Consider the following 27206-nt stretch of genomic DNA (forward strand, 5'->3'; position numbering starts at 1 on the left):
TCCCCAGAAAAGGAGTCATATGAGGCAAAAAAATGGAAAAATACATTGGAGATGAGACCTGCAAAGCTACAAACATCTTTTGAGTTGAATGTGAAGTCAAGTGAATCCTTTTTTGTAGGATTATTACATTAATAGGGCTCCAAATTAATTCCCAAGGAACTACTTGCCCTCTCACTCAAGATGTGTCACAGGAAGAATAATAATCATCACAAGAGTAATTAAATATTTCTATTTATTTTTTCATTAATACAGTGTTTCTTTCCCCACAGACAAATAAAAAGAATCATTCATAAGACATTTATTGAACAGCTATCAAAACAATGCTATAGAAGCTCTTGCTTCTTTGGAAGACAATCTGCTTTAGTATTATCCAGAAACATTACTGATGCCTATAGAATAATGAACCTTTTTCCCCAACCCAAATATCCATAATGGATCCAAGGCACATAACAGTGTATTAATGTTGGGAACCAGGTTTAACCTAGTACTCAGAGCAGAGATACACCACATGAAAAGGTATAAGAATTACTATTTAAAGAGGAAGCTTATTAATGATAAGGGCAGATTAGGCTACTGCCAGATGGTGAAATACTGTACTGGTGAAGATCAGAGTTTTGGTTTCCTCTGGAAGAAGCTGACAATAGCATTTATACATTCATCAGACAACCACCTCTCCGTCAGCACTTCACACTCTCTACTGTTGACTGCATGGAGCTTCTCCTTTTCCACACTTCGTAACAGCTGCTTGGACACTGCCAAGGACTGGAGGAGAAAGAGAGGAACGTTAGAAAGGTAAGTTTTCTATACTTGGATGCTTCAGGAAATAATACAAAACCCACACTGGAATCCTAACCCAACTGCATTAACATCAGATCTCTTAGCTTTTGGTCCACCTTTTTGATGGAAGTATTTATTGCATTTAATTCCCCAGACTGCTAGTAAGGTGGAGAGGGCTCATGGGAAGCAAACCAGCAGTCCCATGAGTGCTCATAATCAGAGTAGATGGGCAAAAGAAACAAAACCAATTTTGTCTGCAGTGTCAAATGCCACCCACATTATCAGCTGCTGGCACAGACATCTCCCCCTGTCCAAGGTAACACAAGACCACCGTGACTTCAGTAGTGCAAATCCTAAACTAGGGAGCAGGGACAGAGTTCAGCAGAAATTAAAGCCACACAGTGACGTCCTGAGTACCCAGAGTGCACACATTATAATAATATTGCAGAACTAGTGGTAAGATTCTTACATATAATCTATTGCAAAAATAAAAACTTAAGAGAAGCCACCTAAGGCACTCACAGAGACACTGCACAGGTGGATTAATCAGCCACTGCAACTCTGTGGACAGTGCACTGCCTTAGATGCAGACAGTAGAAAAGAAGGATCTGTTTCCCAGCAGCGGGGGGACAGATCTGTGCTTGAAGGAAAATATATTGAGCCTCATTACTTTGATTAAGGATGAAGTGAAACCAAGTGACAGGATAGGTTTGGCAGAAGAATTAGGAATGCTACAGGCTTACAAGGTGGAAGAAAATTAAAAATACTGACATTTTTGGGGAGGCTTGCATAAGCTTCTAATCTTGCCCAAACTTCCTTCTGAAAAGTGCTGTCAGGGAAGACTTCAGTCACAAGTCCCTGGGCACAGGCTTCTGCTGCAGTCAGCTTTTTATTGAAAAGCAGCATCTCACTTGCCTATATATGGAAAAAAAAAAAGTGTGATTCAACAAGACACAAGATTTGAGTTGTCTGACAGGGAAGCTGCATGCTTCCACATAGTCATTTTACTCTCTTGCTTGTTAATATCCGCCCTCTGAAAAGAACACAGATGATTATTATTATTATTATTACTATTACTATTATTATTATTATTATTATTACTAAGGAACTTCCAGATACTGTCTACTTCAAAGGCCCTGCTCAAGCAGGATACTCAGTCCCATCATCCAGGCCATAATGAAGTTTCACACCCAGAATCAATCCCTGGGCTTCATCACTAGGGACCGGCCTACAGTTCCTACTGTTCACTAGGACGGTACATGTCTTTTTGAGCAGAGCTCCAAGGTTGCAGTCTGAAATTACCTCATCTTAAATGTGTTTGTTCACTTTTGCAGTGACTCCAGGATTTCTAGAACATGTACTAGCAGGCTGTGTCTCACTGAACAGACTACTCTTGGTACTTGGATTTCTATGAAGCACTTGTTCTGCTCTTTATAGATTTAAACCCTGCCCAAAAAAATACAGTATATTAGTACATGAAATGTCAGGTAAGTACTTAAAACTACCCAGATTTTTTCTGTGGGATATCAAAAGAAGCAAAAAGGATTTTTGCTCTTCTGAGAAAAAATAATTGATTCTACTGTCTCGTTTTTATTTTTTTTTTTCTATTATTTAGTTTCCTTATTTCTACACTTGATAGAGAAATTAAGAGTATGGACAGAAGACCACACTTGCTCTCACGGTCAGAGGATACCAACACACCAAGGTCAGATGATCCCACAGGCAGTGCAGACATTCTTACCTTGGCTAAGCCCATAATTTTTGGAAACAGGTAAGAGGAACATCCTTCTGGGCACTGCCCAAGTTGACTAAATGGGCAGTGAAACGTAGCCTGGAAAAAAAGAAAAAGAACAAAACAAAGGAAACCTTACATCAGAGCACAGAACTGAAGTACTAGGATTTAATTTTAATTTTAAATATTCTACTGAGAGTTCACCAAACACATCTGAACTATTACCGTAATAGGCTTCAAATACCATCTGGTAACATTGCTTCATCCTCTCAATGCACCTCAGAGCCAACTTTGTATTAATTCCATTCCTACATCCATCCAACAACCCTATTGAGTAAGTTATATTATTTGAATACAGCACTTAGAGAAACTAATATATACATGCAAAATCTTTAGAGAAAGCCAATTCATATTTGCCTTAAAAGTTATTAAATACATATTCCAAATAACTTAGGAGGCAAAAAGCATTTTGCCTTTCTGAAGGCACACCAAGTTTATTCTTCTGAAATATTCAAGTCACTGAATCTTCCTTCACCAAATTTTAAGCAAATCTAAAAAGAGCCTGTGCCAGAAATGCAGCAAGAAGTCATACAAAATAATACCATAATTGCAAGTTAGAACTGAACAGTGAACAATCTGTTAGAACAGAGAACAATCATCTATGAAAAGGTTTCAATAAACTTGAAGTTAATAGGAAAATTGTCACAAAGGATAATCTAAGTGAAAGGCTAGGTTAGATCCTATAGAAATCTTCCAAGAACTGTTACCAAGGGTTCAAGCAAAAGCTGTCCCAGTGCAGGTAGGAAGGTACTAGCAGACTCTAAATAATGAGCTTGCCATGGACCTTAAACACAAATATACAGAAAGTGAAAACTATGTCAGACAACATGTATGCAACTAATACAAGCAAGCAGAGATATAAAAAAAAAAAAACCCACAAGGAAAAATTAAGATGCATTTATCAATGATTATATATACAACCAGTAAAAGGAAGTTCAAGCCATTCGAGAAAGGAGGATAATGTTAACAGGACAAAACATTTTGTGCCTGTTTGGATTAAACTTCAACTAAATCTATACTAACTCAAGGTATAACGAGATGATATGCTAAGGGGAAGTAACTGGAATTCCAAATAGTCTTAATAAAATTGAGAGTAATGAGTAAGAAGATACTACCAATGGACAAGTTAAAGTTTGTCAGGAAAAACTTGGTACATAGCATGTGATACACAATAGGGAAAACTTTTTCTGGCAACTTTGCAGTAAGAGATCCAGGTGTTAGATCAGATCACAAGTATGTAAATCAAATAACACAGTGGGATGTCAAATCAGATATACAGCCTGAAGAATGTGGAGAAGTTCTCTGTTCCATTTCACGTCAGTAAGACAGGAGCTGGAGAGATGTGTCCAGCTGGTACCACTATGCTTAAAGCGACACAGAGCAAATGGAAGGAATCCTGTGGAATGTGACTGCAGGCCACATGAGGAAAAGCTGAACAAATGGCAGCTGTTCAGCTCAAAAAAAAGGAAAAGACTGAGAAGGTAAACCTGAGGTATATCTAACAGGTTAAATACACTGATGGCTAAAGTTATTCTAAGGGACAATGAATATAGATTTTTTTAAACTGAAGAACGAGGAAAAACAGGTTCACCCAGTAGCAAAAAAAGACCAGATGAAAGAGGTGAAAGAGGGAGAAGCCAACATTTTTCTAGTAAAAAAAGATATCTATGGGCCATAACTGACTGAATAAGTCATGCACATTATACAAGCATATGTCAGGAGTGACACAGTCATCAGTGATCTGTAATGAATTACTGCAGCCAGTTATTGAACTTGCATGCCATAATAAACTTCTTCTCCCCCTTTCACACCTAGATGGGGCCTTACAAATACCATTTCACACCAGCTTACAGGAGGGGCTCTTAGAAAGAGCCTCTAAGTTGGAATCAATAACTTGATAAGCATAACTACAGCACAGGAAATTCCATGCACATTAACTAACCTGGCTGATTCACCCCTGTGCTGGTTATTAATATAGGCAGGTGTTCCTTGATGTTATATGCAAAGCCTTAAGACTTTTCTGAAGTGTTCTTTTCTTTCAGATTACCACAAATCAAATAATATTTAATACAGGAAGAGGCTTTAAGACTGCGTTGGGATAGGCCATGTAAAGTACTTACCCTGTCAGAAGCATAGACAAGGTCGCACAAACCAAGGACTGTTACACAGATTCCAACAGCTGGTCCATTTACCACTGCAATCAGTGGTTTAGGAAAATCAATAAAATGGCCCACAAACTCTCTAGAGAGAAGGGAAAGCAGAAGATGCAAGATGTAAGACACACATCTCAAGTCTTTTTCATCCAATATAAACAAATTGCAAAACACGTGATTAGACACTGTGTAACAAAATCCATGAGCTAGATAGAAACTATGTAATGTATGGTTTTTGAGCCTTTCAGAAATGAATTCTGAAAAAATAAGAACTAATTGAAAAAGCTGCATTTCCTCAGCAACTAAGAATCAAACATGTACATGTCAGCAGAGCTTTCCTAGCTCCTGTGATCAAGTTATGGAAGTGTTTTCCTCTTCAGCTACAGTTGCTGAATGCAGCTCACTGACAAGAGCCCTCTGCCTACACATCCATCCCAACTCCACCCATGGGACAGCAATTCCCTTCACAGACTCTGTTCTGCAGCAAAGCTCCAACAGGCACCAACACTGTGATGTTACCACAACAAGGAATCCCCTAGTGCTCTTCTGCACAGGTTTGAGAAACAGCATTTTGTTTCATCTGACAGCTGCTTCTCCATCCAAGAGGTGCAAAATGCATTCTCAAAAGAAAACATTATCCAAAAGAGAACAGTGTTGTAAGAATTCCATTCCTCTGCCATCTCTGTGCATTGGTTGTGGTGAAGCACTATGCCTGTGTAATAGTAACAGCCCAGGAAACACAGGCTTCTCCCAAAAGGAAGGTTAAAGAGCATAAGGCACAGGAGACCCTGGATTGTGCTGAACATCCTACAAAACACTTCAGGCTGGAACACTTGCCAAGTACCAGTGAGTAACATCTTCACAACAGGCTCACACTGCATCATTGTCACTTGGAGGGGCAACTGTGATCCACAGACAGCCCACCCAAGTAAAAGCTGTAAAAACTGAGTACTTCACTTGCAGTTCATTTTTAAAACATAAACCAAAACCACTGATTTTCTGCGTATTTTAGCTTTTCCACCAGTTGCAAGTGCCTAAGGAAACAATGCAATTTGCAAGCATCTCTCAGATGCAATTATCACATACAGAAGTAAAAGAGAAGACAATCTGCTTAAGTAAGGGAAAAAAGAGACCCTTATGTGAGATGATATCCCTGATCTACTTGGCCTTAGAAAATAAATTCATTTAACAGGTAAATTAAAACTTAAAGGCAGAACAAAGGTCCCAGAATTACTGGGCAATTTTGAACAAGCTCGTTACACCTGTCTCTGTTCAAAGAAGTCTGCCAGTAAAGGTATTTTGGCTTTTCCTGCTAGTGTAAACACTGCTGGATATGAAAAACACCACCATTTTTTCATACAGTTAAAATAATGTTTTTGTCATTGTATCTGTATGTACTTTGGGAACTAATAAAGGAAATCAAGTCTTTAGCATCACTGTACTTCTAGTATTAATGTATTAATTTCATACAATTAATACCACTTCCTCCCACATGATCTCTGTGTGTGTGCACATGGTGAGCCCTTAGACATGGTCACCTAAATAGATGAATCGTAGCATAACTGGGTCTCTGGTGTTGTGTTTTCTAACAATGCCTGCAAATTGTATTTTTCCCACTGCATTAACTTATGCATATATGAAAGCAAGATGTTCTACTTGAGTAATACTGCTCCATCTTTTGCCATCTTCTCCATTTCACCAGGCTGGACATTAGTGAAATTATTCAGATCATTTCCACTACTATAGTAGTCTCCATTTCCTGCAGAGAACACATAGGAGTAAATGCAGCAATGGTTTCTGAGTAGAAAGAGAAGAGAAGCTTTCATTTATTATATTTACAAAATAATTTAATCCCGAGTGTCTAATAACATTAAGTAATTGGAGGTATTTTCTCAAAGTATACACAATATCTTAAAGAACATCTAGAGCTTAAAAGTAAGTTTTCACTGTCAATTTCTTGAAAAAAACAATCAATAAAAAGCCAAAGAACGTTAGTTGTGAAATATTTGATGGGGGAAATTAATTTTCTTTTTTTTTTCTGTAATTGTAAGATGGAAAAAATATTTTATTTCTCACCCTCCACAATTCCTCAGGGTTTTTTTCTATCAATTTGCAGCCCTTCAAACAATTAGATGTGAGAAACTTTTTTTCTAAACAGGACAATGGAAATGTAAGTTGATGCATCTCCATTCACCCACCTTCAAAAACGGATGAAGAAATTGAAAGTAGACAGAATAACCTATTTAACATGTAGTAGTGTTTCACATTTTTTATGATCTATTTAGAAGAAGGCATAGCAGTCTAAGGATACTGCAGTAAAAAAACAGATAAGCTGGTGTTCAATCTGTAAGTCAGTTTGAGGCACCACCAAAAAAGCAAAAAGCATTTAAAAGCTGACTGCATGACTCAAGTGCCTAAATCTCCCTATGTTCCATGAGGACATTCACAGCATGGGACCTACTTTACACTGCAGTGCTCTTATTCACTGTGTGAAAAGGAACAGAAAGGTTTTGCAGAGGTGTTTGTTGTTGACTCACAGCTATGTAATGTGATAGACTTTTCAGCTTCAGTTGTGTGAATCACCTTTCTTATCCTGTAAGGGATGTGGTGCACAGTAACTGCTACAGAAAGGACATCTAGCATCCTGGGAATGGGAACCAGGTGTTGGTAAAGCAGACAGTGGAGAAGAATTTGCAAGAAATTACCCCAGAGTAAACAGGTTCAAGCCCAAATTCACCTTGAATTCACACTTAGCTGCAAGCCAAAAATCAAGTTTTGGCTGATTTCCTAAAAAGCCACTTTTCTGCAATGAGAATGGCCAGACAGGTAGCTACTCAAAAGTAATAAAGCCCTTAGGAATATTCCATGTCCATCTACTCAGCTGAGAAAAATGTTTTGATGTACCAGCATGCTTTCTTAAGAATTTAAAACACCAGCTTGAAGAAAATTTGCCAAAACATTTTGGAAAATCTTTGGTCTGTAATAGAGGAAAGAACTTCCTTGCTGAATTTTACCTTAGTCTAAAACACAGGTAGGTATTTCATGTTATACCTTGGTACAATACAAAACATACCAGTAATAACTGCTATGGTAGAATCATTTTTTCCAGCTTCTTCAAGTGCTTTGATAATTTCTCTGTACATCTGCATAAAAGGAAAATCAACAAAGTATAAATGTGATGCTGCAAAAGAACATAAAGATGAGATGGACACTGACAACAAGGAACTCAAGAGACAGATTAACTATGATCCTTTTAAGTGCTGAAGAATTTGTCATGCACAGAAAGTTTGGTATTCCATGTGAAGTACTTCTGACCATAAAGACACATGCTTTGCAGTACTCAAACTTGCAGTGCAAATCTAAAGGACAATATAAGGTCCTTTGGAAAAACAAGATGTGAAACAGCTAATTTCAGTACAGCAGTTCAAGTGGACAAAATAACATACTAAAGAATTAGCAGCAGTGGGGTTAAGAAGACCCTGCTCTGGTATCTCTGCAGTTGTAAACCAGGATGATTGTGATGCTTCCAACAGAACATTACTCATGAAGATAACTGTGGGAAACTGAAGATCACCTACACATACATGCAGCTGAGCCAAAGGCTGCACAAATGCTTTGTCAACACAGCAGTCAAATCTTGCATCCAAACACAGGCCAGTCTTCCTGCAGTTTACCATTTTAATTTAGTGTACACCATAATCCTACATTAAGTTTGAAAGGAATCAAGAGACACAGAAAAGCCTAATCTGTAAAATTATAGCTGAATGATTTAATGTTGTACTGGATATTTATTCCTTAGGCTGTTTTTGATCCCTCACAAAGTTCAGACCACGATGCTTCAGTCAGTTCTGTTGAACCTGTATTAAGTACTCTAAAGATTAAAGAAGCTTGTCCAGAAAGAAAAAAAATCATTAATCCTCCCAAGTTAATTTCATTACCTGGTGGTTGATGGCATTTTTCCTATCAGGTCGGTTAAACATTATCTTTGTGATATTGTTTTTGGTAGTAACTATTAAAGTTTCATAGCCATCATGTCTGCCCTCTTCTGGAGAAGCCTCTTTCTTCTGGCTAGCAGATTCTGCAGAGACCAGACTTGAGACAAGTTCAGCATATTTCTGTCTGGCATCATCCTGCAATAAAAGAAATTTAAAAATAGGGAAGAAAAAAAAAAGGGGGAAAAAATACTTTAAAAAAGTAAGAAGAAAATAACACACACAAGATTTGAAAAGCTAAAATTGAAATTAGAGTACTAATAAAATGGGTACCTGGGTGGAGGGGAAGGGAAGGTGAGTGCTTCAGGAAAAAAAATAAATTAAAATCTCTGTTATAACATATTCCAGTTAGGGGGGAAGAGATGGGGAACATGTTGTATTTGAGCACTGCAGAACATGTTTCAAGTCACCTTAAAGGCAGCACCAATAGATATATAAAATAAAAGTGCATAGATGTTGGGATGATGACGTTTATTTTGCTGGAAGAGTACCCCAATCCATGATTAAGATTACCAGAAAGACCTTTGTCATATTCCCAGTATTTACACATTTCTATGGATCCTTTGTTTCTGCTTTCCAGTCAGACATTTCTCCAACAGAAGTTTTTATTTTAGAATATGTGTTGCTGAAAATAAGAGCACTGAAATGGATCTTATGGCATTTTAAAATTGCTTGAAGGCAATAGTTCTCATTTAGCACTAACATGACACACAGAAGCCTAAAGAATCCTGTCTCCCTATTTCTAAAGTAAGCAGTAATTTAAAAGAATTTTAAGTACTTGGTTGTTACAACTTATTGGCTTGAAAGTGGCTTTGAACAATTTTATAATCCATAATGAGCAGCACATTAAATTGTCTATCCACTCTCCACTAACTTGAGGAGCCAATTCTTTTCCTTAAGTATTTCTTGACTAGTCCTAAAAGCTGCAGGGCCATCTCAAAAATAAAACCACAAACTAAACAAAAGATCAAAATGTACCCCAAGAAACCCAAAGCAGAACAATATCTTATATTCATGAAATTATGCAAGTGTTTTCTTTAAGAAAAAAAAAAGAAAAATACAAAACCGCTCCTCTATATTAAAGAATCTTTTTGACTGAGCTCAGCAACTACTACTGAGCAGCAGGCCTATTGCAGCACTGAAACAGCTGATTTGAAAATCTTGTTTCCTTCATTTAATAGCAGCTGAGGAAAACACAGCAGCTCTATGCAGTCAGACTTACTAAAGCCTGCATGAAAAAGGAATGCTTATGTATCTCTGCATCTTTATTCTCCTTGCTTGCTTCACTTGACTTCTCTAAAGGTTATGAAAGATACTAAAAATATCAAGATATATTGAGAAAGAAGGAATGAAGAGAGGCTCTCACTACACCAATTTTTTTTAGTATTGTTGGCTTTTAGTCAACAGCATAAGGGACTGACTTTTTTAAATGGCAGACTTATGAATATGCTGAATTCAGAGATTTGTGTTTTGTTTTAAGAACTGAGAATATTTCTTAACATCTTTCTTAAAGAAAAGAGAAGAATGGACCATAACACAAAAAACCACTATTTTCATCAGAAGTCACCACAAAAGATCTCTTACACAGATACAAGCTGGCAGTAATAATGTAGAACTAGGCTTACACGCCAAAAAAAAAAAAATAATAATAAAAAAAATCTCCTAATACTGAAGCTGTGAAGTGATTGAGGAATACAGTAGGAAACATTTTGATGGCTGAAGCAGAGATGCTCAACTAGCATGTAATATTTTTAGTCATCAGTCAGTCATTTAAAGACCAGGCATTTCAAGATAGAGTAATCTACAAAGTATCTAAGTCAAATTATGGGTTTTGTCACCTGAGACAAATTGCCAAGAGAGTTCCATGCATCCCACTTGGCTTTCTTGACAAAGTCCAGCATACCTGGTTTTGGAGCATTGCAGGGACCTTCAGTAGCCTGAAAAGAGAGAGAAACAGACATTTAAGCCTTTAATGAAAGTTCAGATGATTTGGTAGAAAAGATGATGACTGTTTTGAATACTTACCTGATCAGAACACAGAATTCAACTATGGGAGAGAAGGAATACTGGTTGGATAATATTCTGACAGTTTACATAGCATGAGGTTTTCAGTGTCTGATATTTCTAATATTGCATTTGGCTTCCAGAAGCACCTACTCAGTATGAGAGACTGGTTTCCAAAACACCCATGCATGTTAAGTTCTCCTGCCTCAATGTTAGAATCTTCTAAACTTGTTAGCTGTGTGATGAGACCACTGAATAGGATCTATTAATTTGGATCTTACTTCAAAGTTGGCCCTGCTATGACCAAGGGCACTGGACAAGGTGAACTGCAACAGTCTGAACTATCCTGCAGTATTCTATGATCCGTTTTCCTGAAGAAAAATAAACTATTGGAAAGAAATATTTCAAGTGGGAGGCAGGAAAGAAAGAAGAAAGAATATATTTATGAGCTCCCTACTATTAATAAAGCTACCTGGAACCATCAGCTGTCTTTAAGGTTTTTTTAAATGTGTTACTGATTGCCTTCCTCAACATAATAAGCCACAGCCTGTACTGACCCTGCAGTCAATCCAGATCCACAAATACTCCCTGAAATACCAATACAAGCCCTGCTATGGATATAAAGCTACTTCTGCAAAGGTCTCCTTTCATACTGTGATAAAGAATAACCTTCACTCGAACTGCAGAAGGACAGTTCCTTGAATTCAAAATAAACAAACAAAAAACCCCAAACAAAACCTACAATAACCATACTAAAAAAAAAACAAAGAGAGGAAAAACCCCCAGAAATCAACTTTGAAATGCCAGCACCATTATATCTACAGTCATCTGGAAGTGTAATATAAGAAATTTAAGAGGAAGCATTCAGCCTACTCTTTTTTTCCTAGACATAAGCCATTTTCCAAAGCTGAATCAATATTCGTATATGGAAGGCATCACACAATGGATGTAATTTTGCTTTTTTTCTTTGAATAAAGGTTTCTACTCAAAGCATGTGAAAAACAGGTTTGGCTTCCCTTAGAATTTAGGCATTTTAAGGGGCTGACATTTCAGGAACACAATTTGAGCACATAAAAGGAAGAGCCTGTTAACACACAATACATTTGAACAGCCTGTATTTTAAATAAAATTTACAGGCCTATCCCTTCAGGTTATAAATGCTCTTTACCAAACAAAGTAAGTCAAGTCAAGCCTACCTGTTTAAACAGGGCATAGAGTTTCAACTTAGTTTCATTCCCAGGATCCTTTTTCAAAAGCTTCAGCTGTTCTTGAGCCTTTTGGAAGTCCTTCTGGCTGACCTGCATGGTGGCTGCAGTCATGTGCAGGTGAATCGCTGGAATGCAAACAGCTTGTGTTGGCCTGGGGGTACGTGGGAAAAAAAAATCCCATTATTTGATTTTTATGAAAGACTAGAGGAGAAACAAACACACTGTTTTTTAAGAGATTTAAAGTAAATGTGAAACATTACATACAACACTAATCAAAATAACAACAACAAGAAAGATATTAAAAGTCACAAGACAGTTGCTTTAGAAGTTTGCTTTTGCTGTGATATAATTAACCTTTGGAAATTTTTGATTTTTATTAATTATTTAAATCTCGTCCCCTTATAGTCAGTGCCTTGAATAATGCATTTAGTTCTGGGCCTCTCACTACAGGACAGACATTTTGATGCTGGAATGTATCCAAAGAAGGGAACAAAGCTGGCAGAGGGTCTGGAGCACAAATCCTATGAGGAGCAGCTGAGGGAGCTGGGGTTTTTTAGCCTGGAGAAAAGGCTGTTCAGAGGGACCTTGTCAGTCTCTAAAACTGCCTAAAAGGAGAATGTAGCCAGGTGGGGATCAGTGTCTTCTCACAAGTAACAACTGACAGGATGAGAGGGAATAGCTTCAAGTTGCACCAGTAGCAAAGAAAATCATCCTACAATCCAGATGGGTGGTCAGGCATTGGAAGAGGCTGCCCAGGGAGCAGTCACCATGCCAGGAGGTATTTAAAAGATGTGTCCATGTGACATCTGGAGACATGGTTTAGTGGTGGACTTAGCAATACTGTGTTAATGGCTGGATTTGAAGATCTCATTTGAAGGCCCTTTCAAACCTAAATGTTTCTATGATTAGCAGCTTTTTATGTCCATGAATTAAGATGAGTACGCAGCCTGTCCGCTCTTCATGATCTTTTCAAGTGTGTGTGCTTCTAGCTAGAAACATTTAAATTTGAAAGTCTGGTTCTCCTTTCAGGGCAGCAAAAGTGAAGACTAATTTCAAAATGTACTTCAGAAAAGGACTGTCAGTAAAGCAACTTGTAGATGCTTGAGAAAAAACAAGGCAGGCAAAATATTCTAGGAGAACAACTTCCCACCAGAACAAGGCAGTTCCATTAAACTTCCCCCCAAAGTAGCAAACCTAACCCAATTCTGTAATACTTTGTAAAATCAGGTTTACTTCAGTAAAGTTTGGAATCAAAAGCCAAGAAGCCTTGCAATTTTTATTTGTCAAGAGGGCAAAAGCATGTTGTTACAGCTTTTTTGTTGTTGTTGTTAAATTGCAATATATGTTAAGCATTTTTACTATTTTTAAAATGTTGGTTTTAAGTTAATGTATTAACCTTTCTTCTCTATTCTAGTAAAAAGAAAAAAGGCCCAACTTTCCCTATTCTAACTTACAGACACACTTGTCATGTTAGAACATCATATATGATAGATTTTATAATGAGTCTCATTTGAAAAATTAATGAGTATCTCAAAGGGAGACTGACAGAATGTTTAATCAGTTTAATATTAATCTTTCAGTTACAAGACAATCATTTAAAAATCATGGAAATTCTGCCTTTTTATACACACCTAATGATAATTTAAAAGATGTTCTACTGCCTACCTCAAAAATATCCTCATTGCTCTTATTTCTTAAAATAAAGAAAATGTATTTTCTGCTGAAAGCCTAAATGTTGCAGGCAGAAAGTGTGAAGAATGTGAACTGTTTCCCACCAATTTTATTCCTCTTTCATTTTATGTAGATAGATGATGTAAATATATTTGTAAGACCTATCAGTTTAATGTCGTATTACAGCCCTTCTTCTAAGTTCTGATATTTTGGAGATACCTAGTTTGAATGACAGACATGGAATAAATATTTTTTGTTACATACAGAATTTCTTTCAAAGTGAAAGGATTTCAAAATTTGCTTCAAAATCTTATGCTAGTAGCAGGAAACCTATCTAGGTTTGATATAGGCTATCAAAAAAGGTTGCAGGAAGAGAAAGTCCTTCTGCTTCAGCTGATCAACTTAAAGCTTCTATTAAGATAGCAGGTCACCCAGACAAACACAGGTTTAACAACCCTCACTGTAACCAACACTCAAGCTGGTATGTTCAGATGACTCTATCAAAGTTTAATAAGCTAAAATATCATATTTTAAATATATATTTTAATATATTGTAAAATAAAATATATCCCCCTTAAATAGCCGGAAGGTTATTTAGCCCACTTGTGGACTCCATTTCTAGCACTAAAATTAGCTTCAACAGGAAAAAATGCACTTAAATGGATATGGATACAAGATTTTTAACTGCATCTCTTCATTAGTCTGTCCTGGAGTCCCAGAACATGACAGTTTCAGTTCCTATTCTCAAAACGTGTTTTAAAGTCACATTTACAGGAAGAAGAAATGAGAATGAAGGAAGAGTAGTTGTTTGTTTTGGTCTGGCTTTTTTTTCCTTCCAACTTTGCTAGCCATCTTTGGAATTACTGGAATGCTACTGTCCACAAGATGATCTGCATATCTACTACAAATTTTCTTGTCAGCCTAAGCAGTGACTGAGGTAGATGCCGTGTTTAAAAACAGAGATTTGGATTTACACCATGTTTGAAAATCTGGACTTCACTCTAGCCTGGCTGTGGTCAGTGTCATGAAAAGGCTTTAATAATCTATTTTATATACAATTTGATAACGATCATAAATTAACAAAAGTTGAGGATGAGCAGCTGAGGAGAGGAGGATGCCATAGCTGCTGGTCTGAAGTTATGTACACACATATTTCTGGTTCAGGTTGGTTTGGTTTTAGTTTCTTAGCATTAAGCAGGTTACAATTCTCTTCCTTATTAAGGAATGCAAAGTAGACAAGTTAGAAGATGATGAGAAAACTATTAGGTGAATCAAAAAGTTTGGCTGGGGAAAAGTGGAATGATCTTCCAGGCTCAGAGGAACTTTGCTGTTGGGTTATATTCACTTTTTGCTTCTTAGTTAAATGTTTTGGGTAAAACTGTTATCTATCCACTTCAAATACTTAATCTTTCATTCTTCTTTTCCTCATTACCTACTGATTTGTAATAGGAAATTGTGCAACTTCGGTGTTTATTAAAGTCTGCTTATAAGAAAAAGCCTTTTATCTTTCATTCTTCCTTGCTGCTTGTAGCTCAATTCTCTGCAGGACATTGATGATTCACCCCATTCCTTATGCCTTCTGATTCCTACAGACGTTTCCTACACATCGGAGATGCTCATCAATTCTTGATACGCTAAGGCTAAGCTGATTACTATGATTTCTCTACTAAAATAACAATAAATGATGAAAACACAAAGGAAAAATTAAGCTGTTTCACAATTAATTCATCTTGGGCAGGACTTCATTCTTCAGAGGCACACAGAAGCAGCAGTGAGAAATCTTGATCCCAAGTAGATCACACAGAGGGAGGAGATCACGCGACACCTCTCAGCACACACAGCAGCGCTGCCACCTCTGGCCCTGCAGAGTGGTGCCATGCCAGTCCCAAGGACAGAAGAACAGCAGAGGCTGCAGCAATACAGCATGCAACAACTTACTCCCTCCATCTGCTGCTCCCTTGCTGTGACACTGAGTCCTTCTTAGTCACTCACTGAGCGAACCCATGCCCCACTTTAGCGGCCACACAAGACTTTGTGGAAGCCACGCAAGGCAGGCAGAGAGCCTGGAACCTGATGTAGAAGCTTTAAATCCAACCAGAAAAAACAGCTTAGGAAAGGCAATCAAAAACCCCTCTGTATTTCTCTTTCTCATCTACTCACTGCAACAAAGCTAAATAATTTCCTTCAAAAAGCTGCCTGTTTATTATCCTGCACCCTGTGGGCAATTAGCTGCCACTGCCCCACTGCTACAAATTACCTTTGCTGTAGCGGCACCCACAGAACAGTGGTGAGGGCTGGGCAACCTCCCCCAGCTGGGTAAAATTCCAGCTCCCGCCAGAGAGACAGAAGTAAGAGGAGTCACAACTTGGCAGTGCAGTCAAAGTCCATGACAAATGCCTGTACTCTCCTGCAAGACCAGTCACTGGGGACTTCGCAAGTTGCACGCTCTGAAAAAAGAAATAAATCCTGGGCATCACTGTCTGAACCTGAAACATTCAGGCTGACAATCATTTCGTATTTATTCTCTTGGTTCAGACATTTCTTTGTTGCCATTCAGTCATTCAGGATGTCCTGGTGGCTTATCATTCATCCTATTCACTCTACCTGTTCTCTTAAATGTCTTTTTTCCCAATAAATATCCAAATATCTCTTAAATTTAGGACTGTAATTACAATGAAAGTAATTTCTCTCTGTTTCTGTTATTCACAAAAAATAGCCTGTTAAAGGCAGGCCACTCACTTCTGTGTATTTTTGTCACTTGCATAAGGACTTTAAAGTAATTTAAAATGCCAATATTTTGTAAAATACTGACTGCTCAATTTCTAACTTTTAAAGCAACATAGCAGTTTCCTCATAAGATTAACCAGAAGTCAAAAGATCTCTTTGCACAGGAAACATCAGACACATTCAGAAAAAGAAAGGGATGGATATACCTGAAATCCATCTTCTATTTACTTAGTACAAGTTTTCTTTTAAACATTAGTAGATCCCTGGGAAATAAAGCACATAGAAAATCCTATTAGGATTAAAAGCAGCGGGTGGTGCTAGATATACATGGGTTTAAAACTCTTGACAGAAATGGAAACTGCTCATTTTACATTATTTTAAGTAGCTTTAGGAAGACAAGCAAGAAAAAGAACAGGAAGCATTGTTAGACAGAAGCAAGAAGCACATTAAACTGTCACTTGGAGGAATCCTGCAACATCTTTTGTCCATTATGTGTAATACTTCAGATCATGTGTACAACATCCCTTCTTTGCCATGATCACTGTCTCAAGGTGCTTTCATTTTTTCCATTGCTCTTTCCACACATTCCTCATGCAGAACAGCAAAGGGCACAGTAACCACGCCTTGCCATTTCCCCCCCAGTTTTATAGCATCATAAAGTGCCACTATTTCTGCACATCTTCTTTCCATCTTAAAAGAAAATTAAATGAAATACTGGTTTGCTACGGCTATTTAAAGAGTTGTATGGGTTGGTTTTTGTTGAATTTTTTAGTTATGACTCAAAGCAATCAATTCCCACAAACCTCAAGGTTTTCAGTGTTTGGTTATAACCAAAAGCAAGCTTCTGATTGCACGCCTCTCCTGAATCCCTGAAGAGACAGCACATTTCCCAGACCAGCCCACACCTGATTTGCAGGTGCCAGCCAGACCTCCAATTTTTCTACACGGTTCAGGAGCCTAAAACCTATCCCAAGAGCTTCCCCTGCTCCCCAGCACCAGCCAGTGCTGCTCTTTGAGGCTGCTGTGAAGTCACACGGGAGGAGAGCAACCAAATGAGACCTCCTTGCTCCCTGTCCTGCTGCTGTGGGGACACATCCATCCACAGTGAGGAACCACGTGTGCTCTCTGCCAAGGTCACTGGGGTAGTCCTTGCCTACTGGTGCCTGGACAGTACCACTCCAACCAGTTTCAGGCTTCATTCCCCTTCTTTCAGCATCATTTCTCTCACTTTGATCCTCCCTTAAAATTATCCTGATTTTTCTCCCTGGAGGGGAAGAGGGATCTGGAGAAAGAACAGCAACTTTGGATCATTAGTTCAGCTACATCAAGGGGCGCAGGAGCAGAACTGGTGGGAAAGCTTGTCACAGCTGGAAATTGTAGCAACTGTTAAGAAATGAGGAGTGTGAGGGAAATAGAAACCTGTACTTAAACTATAACCATGAGAAAATGAATGAACCATCTGAAAAAGAAAATTTAACCTGACACATCAACTCCTCTCATTTTCCCCCCTCCCCCAAGACTTCATATTAGAATCTCTAACAAGATTAAATAAAGGAAGTTTAATTACCAAATAATGACAATGAGCAAAGCATTAGCAGTACCACGCTTCCTTAGTAACCAGGAAAATAATATTTATCATTTTCCATATTTACATGCAGTATTTTCTGGATGCAGTAAATTTAAAGCTGTGCTTCACTTAATTTTGCTGACAAGAGGAAGCTACTGTCTATGTTGTTAACATAAAAATGATTAGAAAAATTTAATCTGCAGGTTCCCCAAGTTCTCATTCATCATGCCATTGGTTACATTCTACCGAAACCAAACAGATAATAATGTAACATTAAGCACAATAAGCAGTTAAACAGCAAAGTAGGAGCTTTCCCCATACTGCTTAAAGTGGAGAGGGTTCATTTCTGCTGTATCTCTCCAGTTATTCTCCCCATACAAGCTACCTAGACCTGAGCTGGGAAAAGGAAGAGGCACCTGAAAATGCTAAAGCAAACTGAGCATCCTGTGACATGTTTGGAACACTCATTGCTCCTTTGCTGTTGGAAAAAAAAAAAAAAAAGCTATGGAGAGTGTAGATGGTAAATTTACAGATAAATTTTGGGTAGTTTCTTCTGCCTGTAGAAGAAAAGCATACCCTTCTTTCCTTATGCCATCTTATTACAGGCTGTTCCCAAAGAAATTCAGATAATTTAACTATACACACTTCTCACTACATACTTTTTTCAGATGGCCTTTTTTTTTTTTTCTTGCTACTGAATTACTTTGTCATGTGTGCCTACCAAATCAATGATGCCTGTTGCCACTGTTTGACTTTTAGTTGCAAAGCACTTTTCCTTTAAGTTTTATAGACAGATTTTCTCACAAATAGGAGTTGTGTAGTAGGCAGTGACATTATAATATTAAAAGAAACCTCAGCTTGACAATTTTTACATTAATGAAGGCAAATTGCTTCAGATTTTTATTACTAGGTCTGTCCTTTAAAGTTTCTTCTCTTATAATGGGAAATGTAGAGTAACCACTAGGAGAAGGGAGGTGGTGAGCGAGTGGCTGCATGGTATTCCAGCTGGGGTTAAACTTTTTGATGCCCAATGTGGGGCACAAAGGGTTGAGATAACAACAGACCTTACCACAGCATGTAAGAGAACAAATTTGTTACAAGCATTTAATAAATTAGTTTAATAGTTGCTGGCTACAATGCTGTTTTCTGTTTGCTCAGAGTTCCTGCACATGTGCTCACAGTCCCTGTTCCATCCATGGGGTCTTATCAGCATCAAAATTATTCTCTAGAAATCAATGCATTTGGTTCATCTGGGGAAATACTAAATTTTATTAACCATGGCAACACCATGAAAGAGTTGATGACTCAGTCGACAGAACTTCAGCCTTTCTAAAAGAATTCCTAAGATGTAAGGAAACTATCCCTTCCTGTTCCACCAGCACAGTCCCTGGCAGTACCTCACTATACCACAGCATGGCGTAACTAAAATTTATTGCTATTAGGCAATAAGAACGTTTCTAGTGTTCTCATATTTCCAGTGTATCTAACTAGTAGAAAACATCCGTTCAAATGCCCTATAAACAATTTACTTACTGCTACTTGAAAAAACAGAAAGAAATGAGCTTATCAGCTTTTACTATTTTACACTCCTACACTGTTTTGACATATAAAAACTAGAGGATAATTATGTGTCTGTTGGCAAATTGAAGTGCTGAATCACTGTTGTTTAGTGCAAGTGGCTCAGCTGTGCTTGATAGTTTCTTTTTCAATATTATAGAATAGCTAAGAATGAAGGCTCTAGATTACCATTCACTGAAATATGAAATGGTCTGATCTTTGTGCTCTGTACATGCACAGCTTTAATTTATTTATGCTCTCATCACAGCTGCTAGGAGGGACACTAGGATCATCTCCCGAAATCTCCACAATCTCTCTTTCCAGTAGACTTAAGTTGACTGGACATGGTGAATAAATAAAACATGAGAACCTTCTGCATATGCTCAGTCCATGTAAGACATCTCTAAAAGCAGGACATTTACAGAGATATCCTTTGAAATAAATTCCAAAGTTAAAAATCAGAACATTAGCAGAAAAAATATAGAGCTGCAATACTCATACATGTGACATTTGCTGAGAATCACTGAGAATTTATTGCAGCATTTGGAGAGCAGCAAACTCAAATACATTCCTTACACACCCTTATCCAAGGTGGCTTAACAAAAAGTTATGAACAAATACTCAAAACCATTTTGCTGCTAATGGAGAAAGGAAAAAGCCATTTTGATTTGGCTTACAGGGACAAATCTTGTTGGCTGTATGGAAAGCAAGAAAGCATAGACTTTAACATTAATGGCTTATGGCAAACATAGGTAGGTTTCTTGACATGGATACAAGCAGCTCCTGCAGCTCCCACCCACATCAGAACACCCACTGACACACCTCATAATGCAGCTGAGTTAGTGAAAGGAAACAAAAATTTTGTCTGAGGCTTTCTTTCTTTCTCTCCCAAATCCATGACACCTCCATACAACAGGGGTGGACAAAAAGAATACTGAACAAAACAGGAACAAAGCAGTATTTGCCAATGGCTTATCCTGCCCAAATCTAGATCTCTTTCAGACACCTCAGAATTAAACACTTAAGGTCTAAACACAAAGGAGCATAGTGCTCTTGGTTTTGTCAGTATTTCCAGCACCCACAATCAAACAGACCAGTCTTTAAAGACCTGGGGCAATTTACTCAACAAAAATCTGATAATCTGAAATGGAAAAACACACACACACCAAGGGACTTCACATCATGTCTTACTGAGACAGTGTAAAAAGCTTAAATTATAGCATTTAGAAGACTGCACCTAAAGCAGCAGCTCCCAAGACAGAGATCAGAGAATTTTGTTGAATTGTGCCAGTTAAAAGTGGGGATGCAACACAGGCAGAGTCAAACTGGCTTCTGCTGTCATTGTAGAGATCATGAAGAATTATTGATCTGGGAAAGAGGTGGACAACCCATATAACTTGGAAGTTCTTCCTCCAAATAAAAGTGTGTTTCATCTGGCACCACACTGGCAATTAAGAAAATCAACACAAAACCAAACAGATTCTTTTGTTTCAGAAGCAGGCTGACTATACTGACATGTTTGAAGCAGTAAGCATTTTACAAGCATGTGTATCATGGTATGAAATGACAGCGTATTTGAAACTAAAAATTTACCCTGTTTAATGGTTAGCTTCAAATATCCAAATTATTCAAGAATTATTTGCCATTCTATGAACTACCTACCCCTTATACCAGAAAAAATATTATCAGAACACCTTACCAGAAAAACAGTAGCCACTCTTTTGGAGGGCCAAAGAATCAGCAAAGAATCCATACAGCACAGTATTTCTGATCCTCAATAAATAATTTTTATTCACATTTAAGAATGGAATCTCTTCTAATCAACACTGGTGAGGCCACACCTCAATTACTGCATCCAGTCCTGAGTTCCACAGTACAAGAGACATGGTCATACTGGAAAGAAACCAGAAAAGAACCACAAAGATGAAGCACCTCACATGTGAAGGGAATCCTAGAGAACTGGGATTGTTCAGAAAGCTGTGTTCCATGACAACCCAACCTCAGGGCTTCCAGACATCTTGGCTTGATATTGGCTCTGAGCTGTGAAATCCACCTCAATTACATATAACTTGCTGCTTTGGATTACATTTCGCTTATTTTAACTGCTGTGTGTATTTCCACTCAACACAGTTTAAGAGTGTGCCTGCATAAGGACCTAAGTTTACCAAGACACTTCTCTGGAAAACTATCCAGTCATCTCATCATTACCTTTTGTCTTTTAAATTGTATTGGTAAACCAGCATGAGCAAACAAGATGTAGCAACCCCTGCAATTAACATGAGTATTTGCAGAGAAAGCCTCTCATTAGGAGATTTAGCTGTTCATTTTGTTGTTCATTCTTTTGACTATTTAAGCCAAATATTCAAAGCACAGTGTAAACTATGTTTCAGAATCCTGGCCCTTAAAGAAAAGGAGAATTTCAAAATCCATTGGTGGTATGAAGAGTCTTTCTGAGAGACTCTGAAAGTTACCTTATAAATGCTAGGGGAAGCTGATTTCACCTAGTAATTTGCAAATTACTTAAATTTTGCAAAATTTAGTATTTTGCAAAAACCTACTGCAAGTCAAATGGCACAATGTTTCAATAAAGGAAAGAAGGTAGTTTCTTCAATATAAGAAACAACAACAAAAATATTACTACTTAAAAGGTAAGGAAAGTATGATGAGCTCTCTAAACTTCCTACTGACTTGCACCAAGACAGAAAAGACTAGAGAAAAGATTAGGGAAAAAAAAAGATTTATAATAAAGGCAGATATGTGCTCTGCTTGCTTTTCTGGTGGCCCACATAACCCAGATTAAAAAAACCAACTAGAACTACAGATCTGACCTACCAAAGGTAAGTTTGCAAAGAAGATAAGCATGGTTATCTTGAGCAAGAGCAGCAGAGCAAAGTACCTGAGCACTATAGAATCCAGCACAAGCCAAGGACAGCTGATGAATGGAAATCTGTCACAGAAAAAGATGTTGGTTGATAGGGAATAGCAAAGAGCTGAGCAAGGTGCACAAGTGCAGCCTGAAATACAGCACCAAGAGGCACAACTTTCAGAGAGTCAGAAACCAAAATGCAAGAGCCTGTGTAAGACCGGGAGTAAAAAACACACTCCACAGGGCTTCCCTAGTGTAGGATCAGGGTCTGTGTTTTGTACTGTGGATAAGACACAACCTTTATATGGGGACACATTTCCCATGTCAGTGAGCCAGGATGAATTCCCAATCAGCTGCTAGTGGGTGGGGAAGTTGGCAGGCTGATGTTCGGGAGGCTACAGGGCACCTGCTGCCTACACCTCACAGAGATCAGGAGAGAAACAAGACCCACATTGCCTACATCTGGGGAAAAGTTTCAGGCATAAAAGCAACTTCTACTGCCAGCACCAGAGGTTTTGGTACAGAGACGCAGGAATGTTAGCAAACAGGGTTTTTAAGAATATAGTCTGATCTATTACTTGAGAGCAACACTACAAAAATCCATTCTTCCTCCTTGTAAAGGGAATTGGATTAGGGATGACAGCAGGCAGCAGGAAAAAAAAGGAAAGCTGCTACAATAAAGAACTAGGGCCTGGTAGGGGGAAAGTGAGTGAAAAGGCAATAGTGCCCTTTTTGCTCAGCCAGATGAGAACACCAGAACAAAGCTCCTAAAAGAAACAGAATGGAAAAGGGGATACCACTAGACTTAGTGATCACCTCCAGGATGGCAGTAGTCTCAAAGAGGTTTTCCACAAGGCAAGGCTTACATGCCCTCTGGGTGTGCTGGTATCCACAGTTCTCCTCAAATGCAGGAAACTTTACTGCATGTCTGTAGCAGTGGAAAAATGTATTTATGTGTTCTTCACATATTAAAAAGAAGCAAACAAAAACCTGTGATGCAGGTGATACATCATTAACACAATCAAGAAGTCTTTTCAGGGGATGACCTGGAATACTGAGCTGCTTCTAATTGAAGAAGGCCCCTGAGCACACTCGTTTGACGAAGCAAGAAATAATCTCTCGGTTGCAAGAGATCAGTTCTTCCTCTGCCCTCAGTGGAGCAGCTTCCTCATTAAAAGCAGAATTTCATGGCAAAGCCACGCTCCTGGGCCCTAAAGACCCATGACTTTACATCTGACTGGCTTAGTGGGAGGCAAGGCAGAAAAGTCTATAGGTCTGCAGTCAGAGAGAGGTAAAGGAAAAGATGAAAGGGTCATAACATCCTGTTTTGCCATAAATATATTAAAGGGTGCTTGATACAATGGCCAACAAATGCAACCGCACAACCAAATAAAGAGTAAGCAATTCAGGGAGCAGGATCAATTAACTCCCAGGCAGAAGTACAAAAAGGCTGCAGAGACTGAGTAAGAACTGTTGTGTATTGTTCTGGAACACCTGAGCTCCTGCCATGTGGGTGGGCTGTAAACATCCAGATGTTTTGTCACGAGACGATGAGGGGATGACAAGAGGAGATTTGGAATGCTGTTCAAGAGGCAGATGGAAGTGAACTTGAACTCTAAAGACTTCTGTCTCCCAAGCTGAAAACCAGATACTGTAGTAGAGATTTACTGTGAGCAGGAAGTATTCCAGGCACAGAGAGAGACCAACAAGGCTACAGAAGCAAGGAGAAGCCAACAATGTAAGAGAAAATTAACTGGATTTCAATTTACTTTACTTAAAGACCAGCCTTTAATAGTGCTCCTATGAAAAAGGCTTTTCTGAGAAAAAAGCTCGTGGGAAATTGGTCTTTGAAAAGATCTGACCTCCTTTAAAGTTGCTGAAATACGTGTACCAAGGAACACACTAGGAAGTTTGGGTGTGATTGTTACTGTCTCGGCTTAACCAGGAGAGTGCTCTTGGAGAAAGTCTCTGAGCTGCTGCCAACTCCACTCTCCCGAGTTGTGCTTGGCACATGCAAGTCAGATCCCTTCTAGACTACACAAAACTGGGAGATGTCCTCCAGCCATTGACAGGCATTCAGCACTGGGATTGCACTGCAAAGCCCAAAGAAAACCCCCAACACAAGGACAGCACAGGTGGACGTTTCCCAGCAGCAAGCATTCGGCGCCCAGTGGTCTGGCTTGCCCTAAGTGCAGATATGGCTTCACAGCAGTGGTGTTGTGGGGCCTCCAGCCTCAAATATCTGAATGCAAACACCATCAAATCCATACAGCCCCAGTAAGACTCTTCTGAATGTGCATCTGCGTCAGCATCCCCTCTCCTCAGACAAATTTAAACATTTAAGCTTGAAATATTATATACTGCAACAGGGAAGGACAAGAAGAGCCTGTGGAACCCACAATTCCACATCTGAAAGAATTATGTCTGGCTTAGAAAAATAAACAAACCAAAACAAAGCAAGAGCAATTCTTGCATTTTGCCTTTATATTTGTACAAGTATATCTCTTTCAGTGGTCCAAGGATATGACTCTTTTTTTCCAAGTTTAGACTGCAAGAAATGCTTCCTAAGTTCACCAGCACAGCAATGTTGCCAGTGTCTTTGATAAAATTCTGCTTGCATACTGCTAATACAGAAAATAAAGTTCACCCTTCTGGTGCTCCAGCATTAGAAAAACTGCACTGTTTTTCTTTATTATATCTGATTAAATACTAAAAACAAGAGCCCATTATTAATGTTGATTTATGAACTGCTGTCTCATATAGAATCTTGCCATTTCAAATGCATCTGACTCCACCAGCCTAATGATGATTAGCAGGCAAGTCTCTTACATGTTTTCCCAATCTAATACTGCTTTCCCTCACTCTCATTGTAACAACTTAGATACATTAAACTAATATTATTTAGCTGTAAAAGCTTGCCTAGGGATTTTTTTTAAATGAAGGGAGAATGAAATGAAGAAATGAAGGGAGTCAAACAATTCTCTTTGTTTCTCCTTCTGTCTTATGATGTTCATGTACGTACTTCAAATGAATTCATACAACGCTTTGGGTGAAAAATACTAGTTTAATGCATAAATGTCTTACAGTCTTCTGGTTAAGATGCACTCATGCTTAACAGACATACTTGGATAATTGCGAAAAAGCATTTCACTTAAGAAAGTGTGCATTGCAACAGTCAAATCTGAATGTTGCTACCAATCAGAGTATCACTCATCTTTAAATCTATTGTATGATGATGTCTGCTTCACTATTCTATTTAGAAACTTGTTTACCAAATATACTTAACACACCTTGCTTTTTCTTGAGTATTAAGCTACTTTTGATTGGAAGAGGAAATTCTATGAATTGGCATACTTTGTGATTCTTACTCATATACAAGCATTTTACTGACACTTTATTTGGAAACAGCTTAAAAGCAATATGTAATAAATAGAGGTGTAGGAGATACTGTGTGAGTATTTGGAAACCCAGAAAAGTCTTAGCAAGAAGCCCTTATCAGCTGGACACACAATTAAGCTTGGTTTTGTCAAGGCCAGGCTGGATGGGGCTCTGAAAAACCTGGTCCAGTGAAGGTGTCCCTGCCCTGGCAGTGAAGTTGGAATTAGATGAACTTTAAGTTACCTTTTTACCCAAACCATTCATGATTATATGGTCTATGGGACTGATAAAATACAGAAAACAAGAAAAGGCCCAAACACACACACACACTTTTATACATTTCAGTACGGTTTTGGATACCTCACCCCCAGCCTAACCAACAATTTTTCTGGTGCTGAAGTATCCCCTCAGCAAGGTATCAAACATACGTTTCCCAGTCCCACGCTGCGTTCAGACTCTTAAGGGTGGTGGGTAAGGCCGGAGGGGTCCCCAGCTTTAGCAGAAAGCGACCTCCCCCGTTTTTGGGATGAGAGCGGCGGCCAGCCCGGTGTCTAACGCCGGGGCCATCCGGGGAACGCCAGCCCGGCTCATCCAGCGGCACGGGCAGGGCAACACCTGCTCTGCACGCCAGCCCTGGCGAGAGCCAGCTGGGGCTGCCCAGCCCCCGGCACGGACGCCCCCGGCCCAAGCCCGCCCGCCCGCCCCCGTGAGGGGCCCCGCTGGGCAGCCCCGGAGCGATCGGCACTCACCTTGTCCCGCAGAGCGACCACCAGCACAGCCTCCGGACGAAGGTCAGGGCCGGGGACGCCATAACCAGGGGAAAAGCAGGCGGGAGGCGGGAGGAGACGGAAAACCCCGCCCCGCCGGGCCCTCAGCCGGGCGGTGGCAGCCGCCCGCCCCAGCCCGGGGACGGAGCCACCTCCAAGGCCGCGGAGAGGGCGGCCTGAGGGCGGGGCCGGGGTTAATCTCCGTCCTGTCGGTAAAAGCAGGCGGGCACCGCTGTATGTGGCAGTGCTCCGTAGTTATGCCCTGGAACCACAGATTCGTCTGAAATCACCGGCTCCAAGTTACAACCCAACACCACTTTACCAGCTAGACCATGGCACCAGGTGAACTAGCTGAACTTAATGCAGTTGTTTCTTGAAAGCCTCCAGGAATGGTGACGCCACCACCTCCCTGGACAGCCCATTCCAGTGTCTTCACTTTTTCCGTGAAAAAAATTCTTCATAATGTCCAACCTGAAGCTTTCCTGGTGCAGCTTGAGGCTACATCCTCTCATGCTATCACTGGTAGCCTGGGAGAAGAAGCCAATCCCACCTGGCTTCAACCTCCTTTCAGGCAGCTGTACAGAGTGATAAGGCCAGCCTTGAGTCTCCTCCTCTCCAGCCTAAGCACCTCTAGCTCCCAAAGTACTGATAATAAATGATGGAGAGCCAGCTCCCCCAGGACCTTTGGATAACTCCCATCCCGTCCCTTAAACTTGGGAGTGTCTAAAGGTGCTTTAGGAGCTGCTC

General features: G+C 39.3%; 1 protein-coding gene across 6 annotated transcripts; it reads right to left on the reverse strand.

The window, feature by feature from the left end:
• Positions 1 to 215: 215 nt before the first annotated feature.
• On the reverse strand, positions 216 to 27206 carry ECI2 (enoyl-CoA delta isomerase 2). 6 transcript variants are annotated; one of them, XM_086900640.1, is made up of 13 exons: positions 26931 to 27190; positions 26442 to 26721; positions 16531 to 16587; positions 15855 to 16044; positions 11915 to 12077; positions 10553 to 10651; positions 8661 to 8852; positions 7796 to 7865; positions 6379 to 6481; positions 4690 to 4810; positions 2519 to 2608; positions 1549 to 1692; positions 216 to 762 (listed from the first exon to the last, which is right to left on the reverse strand). In XM_086900640.1, the coding sequence occupies exons 5-13, from the start codon at positions 12035 to 12037 to the stop codon at positions 607 to 609; spliced, it is 1098 nt and encodes a 365-aa protein (XP_086756766.1). In that variant the 5' UTR covers positions 12038 to 12077; positions 15855 to 16044; positions 16531 to 16587; positions 26442 to 26721; positions 26931 to 27190; the 3' UTR covers positions 216 to 606. The 6 variants fall into 6 exon arrangements, with proteins under 6 accessions (XP_086756766.1, XP_086756756.1, XP_086756762.1 ...); XM_086900630.1 differs by lacking the exons at positions 26442 to 26721; positions 26931 to 27190 and adding exons at positions 17128 to 17193; positions 17478 to 17606; XM_086900636.1 differs by having other exon boundaries at positions 26442 to 27206.

This window comes from Cyanistes caeruleus, chromosome 1, assembly GCF_971803275.1.
Source record: "Cyanistes caeruleus chromosome 1, bCyaCae1.hap1.1, whole genome shotgun sequence".
Lineage (NCBI taxonomy): Eukaryota > Metazoa > Chordata > Aves > Passeriformes > Paridae > Cyanistes > Cyanistes caeruleus.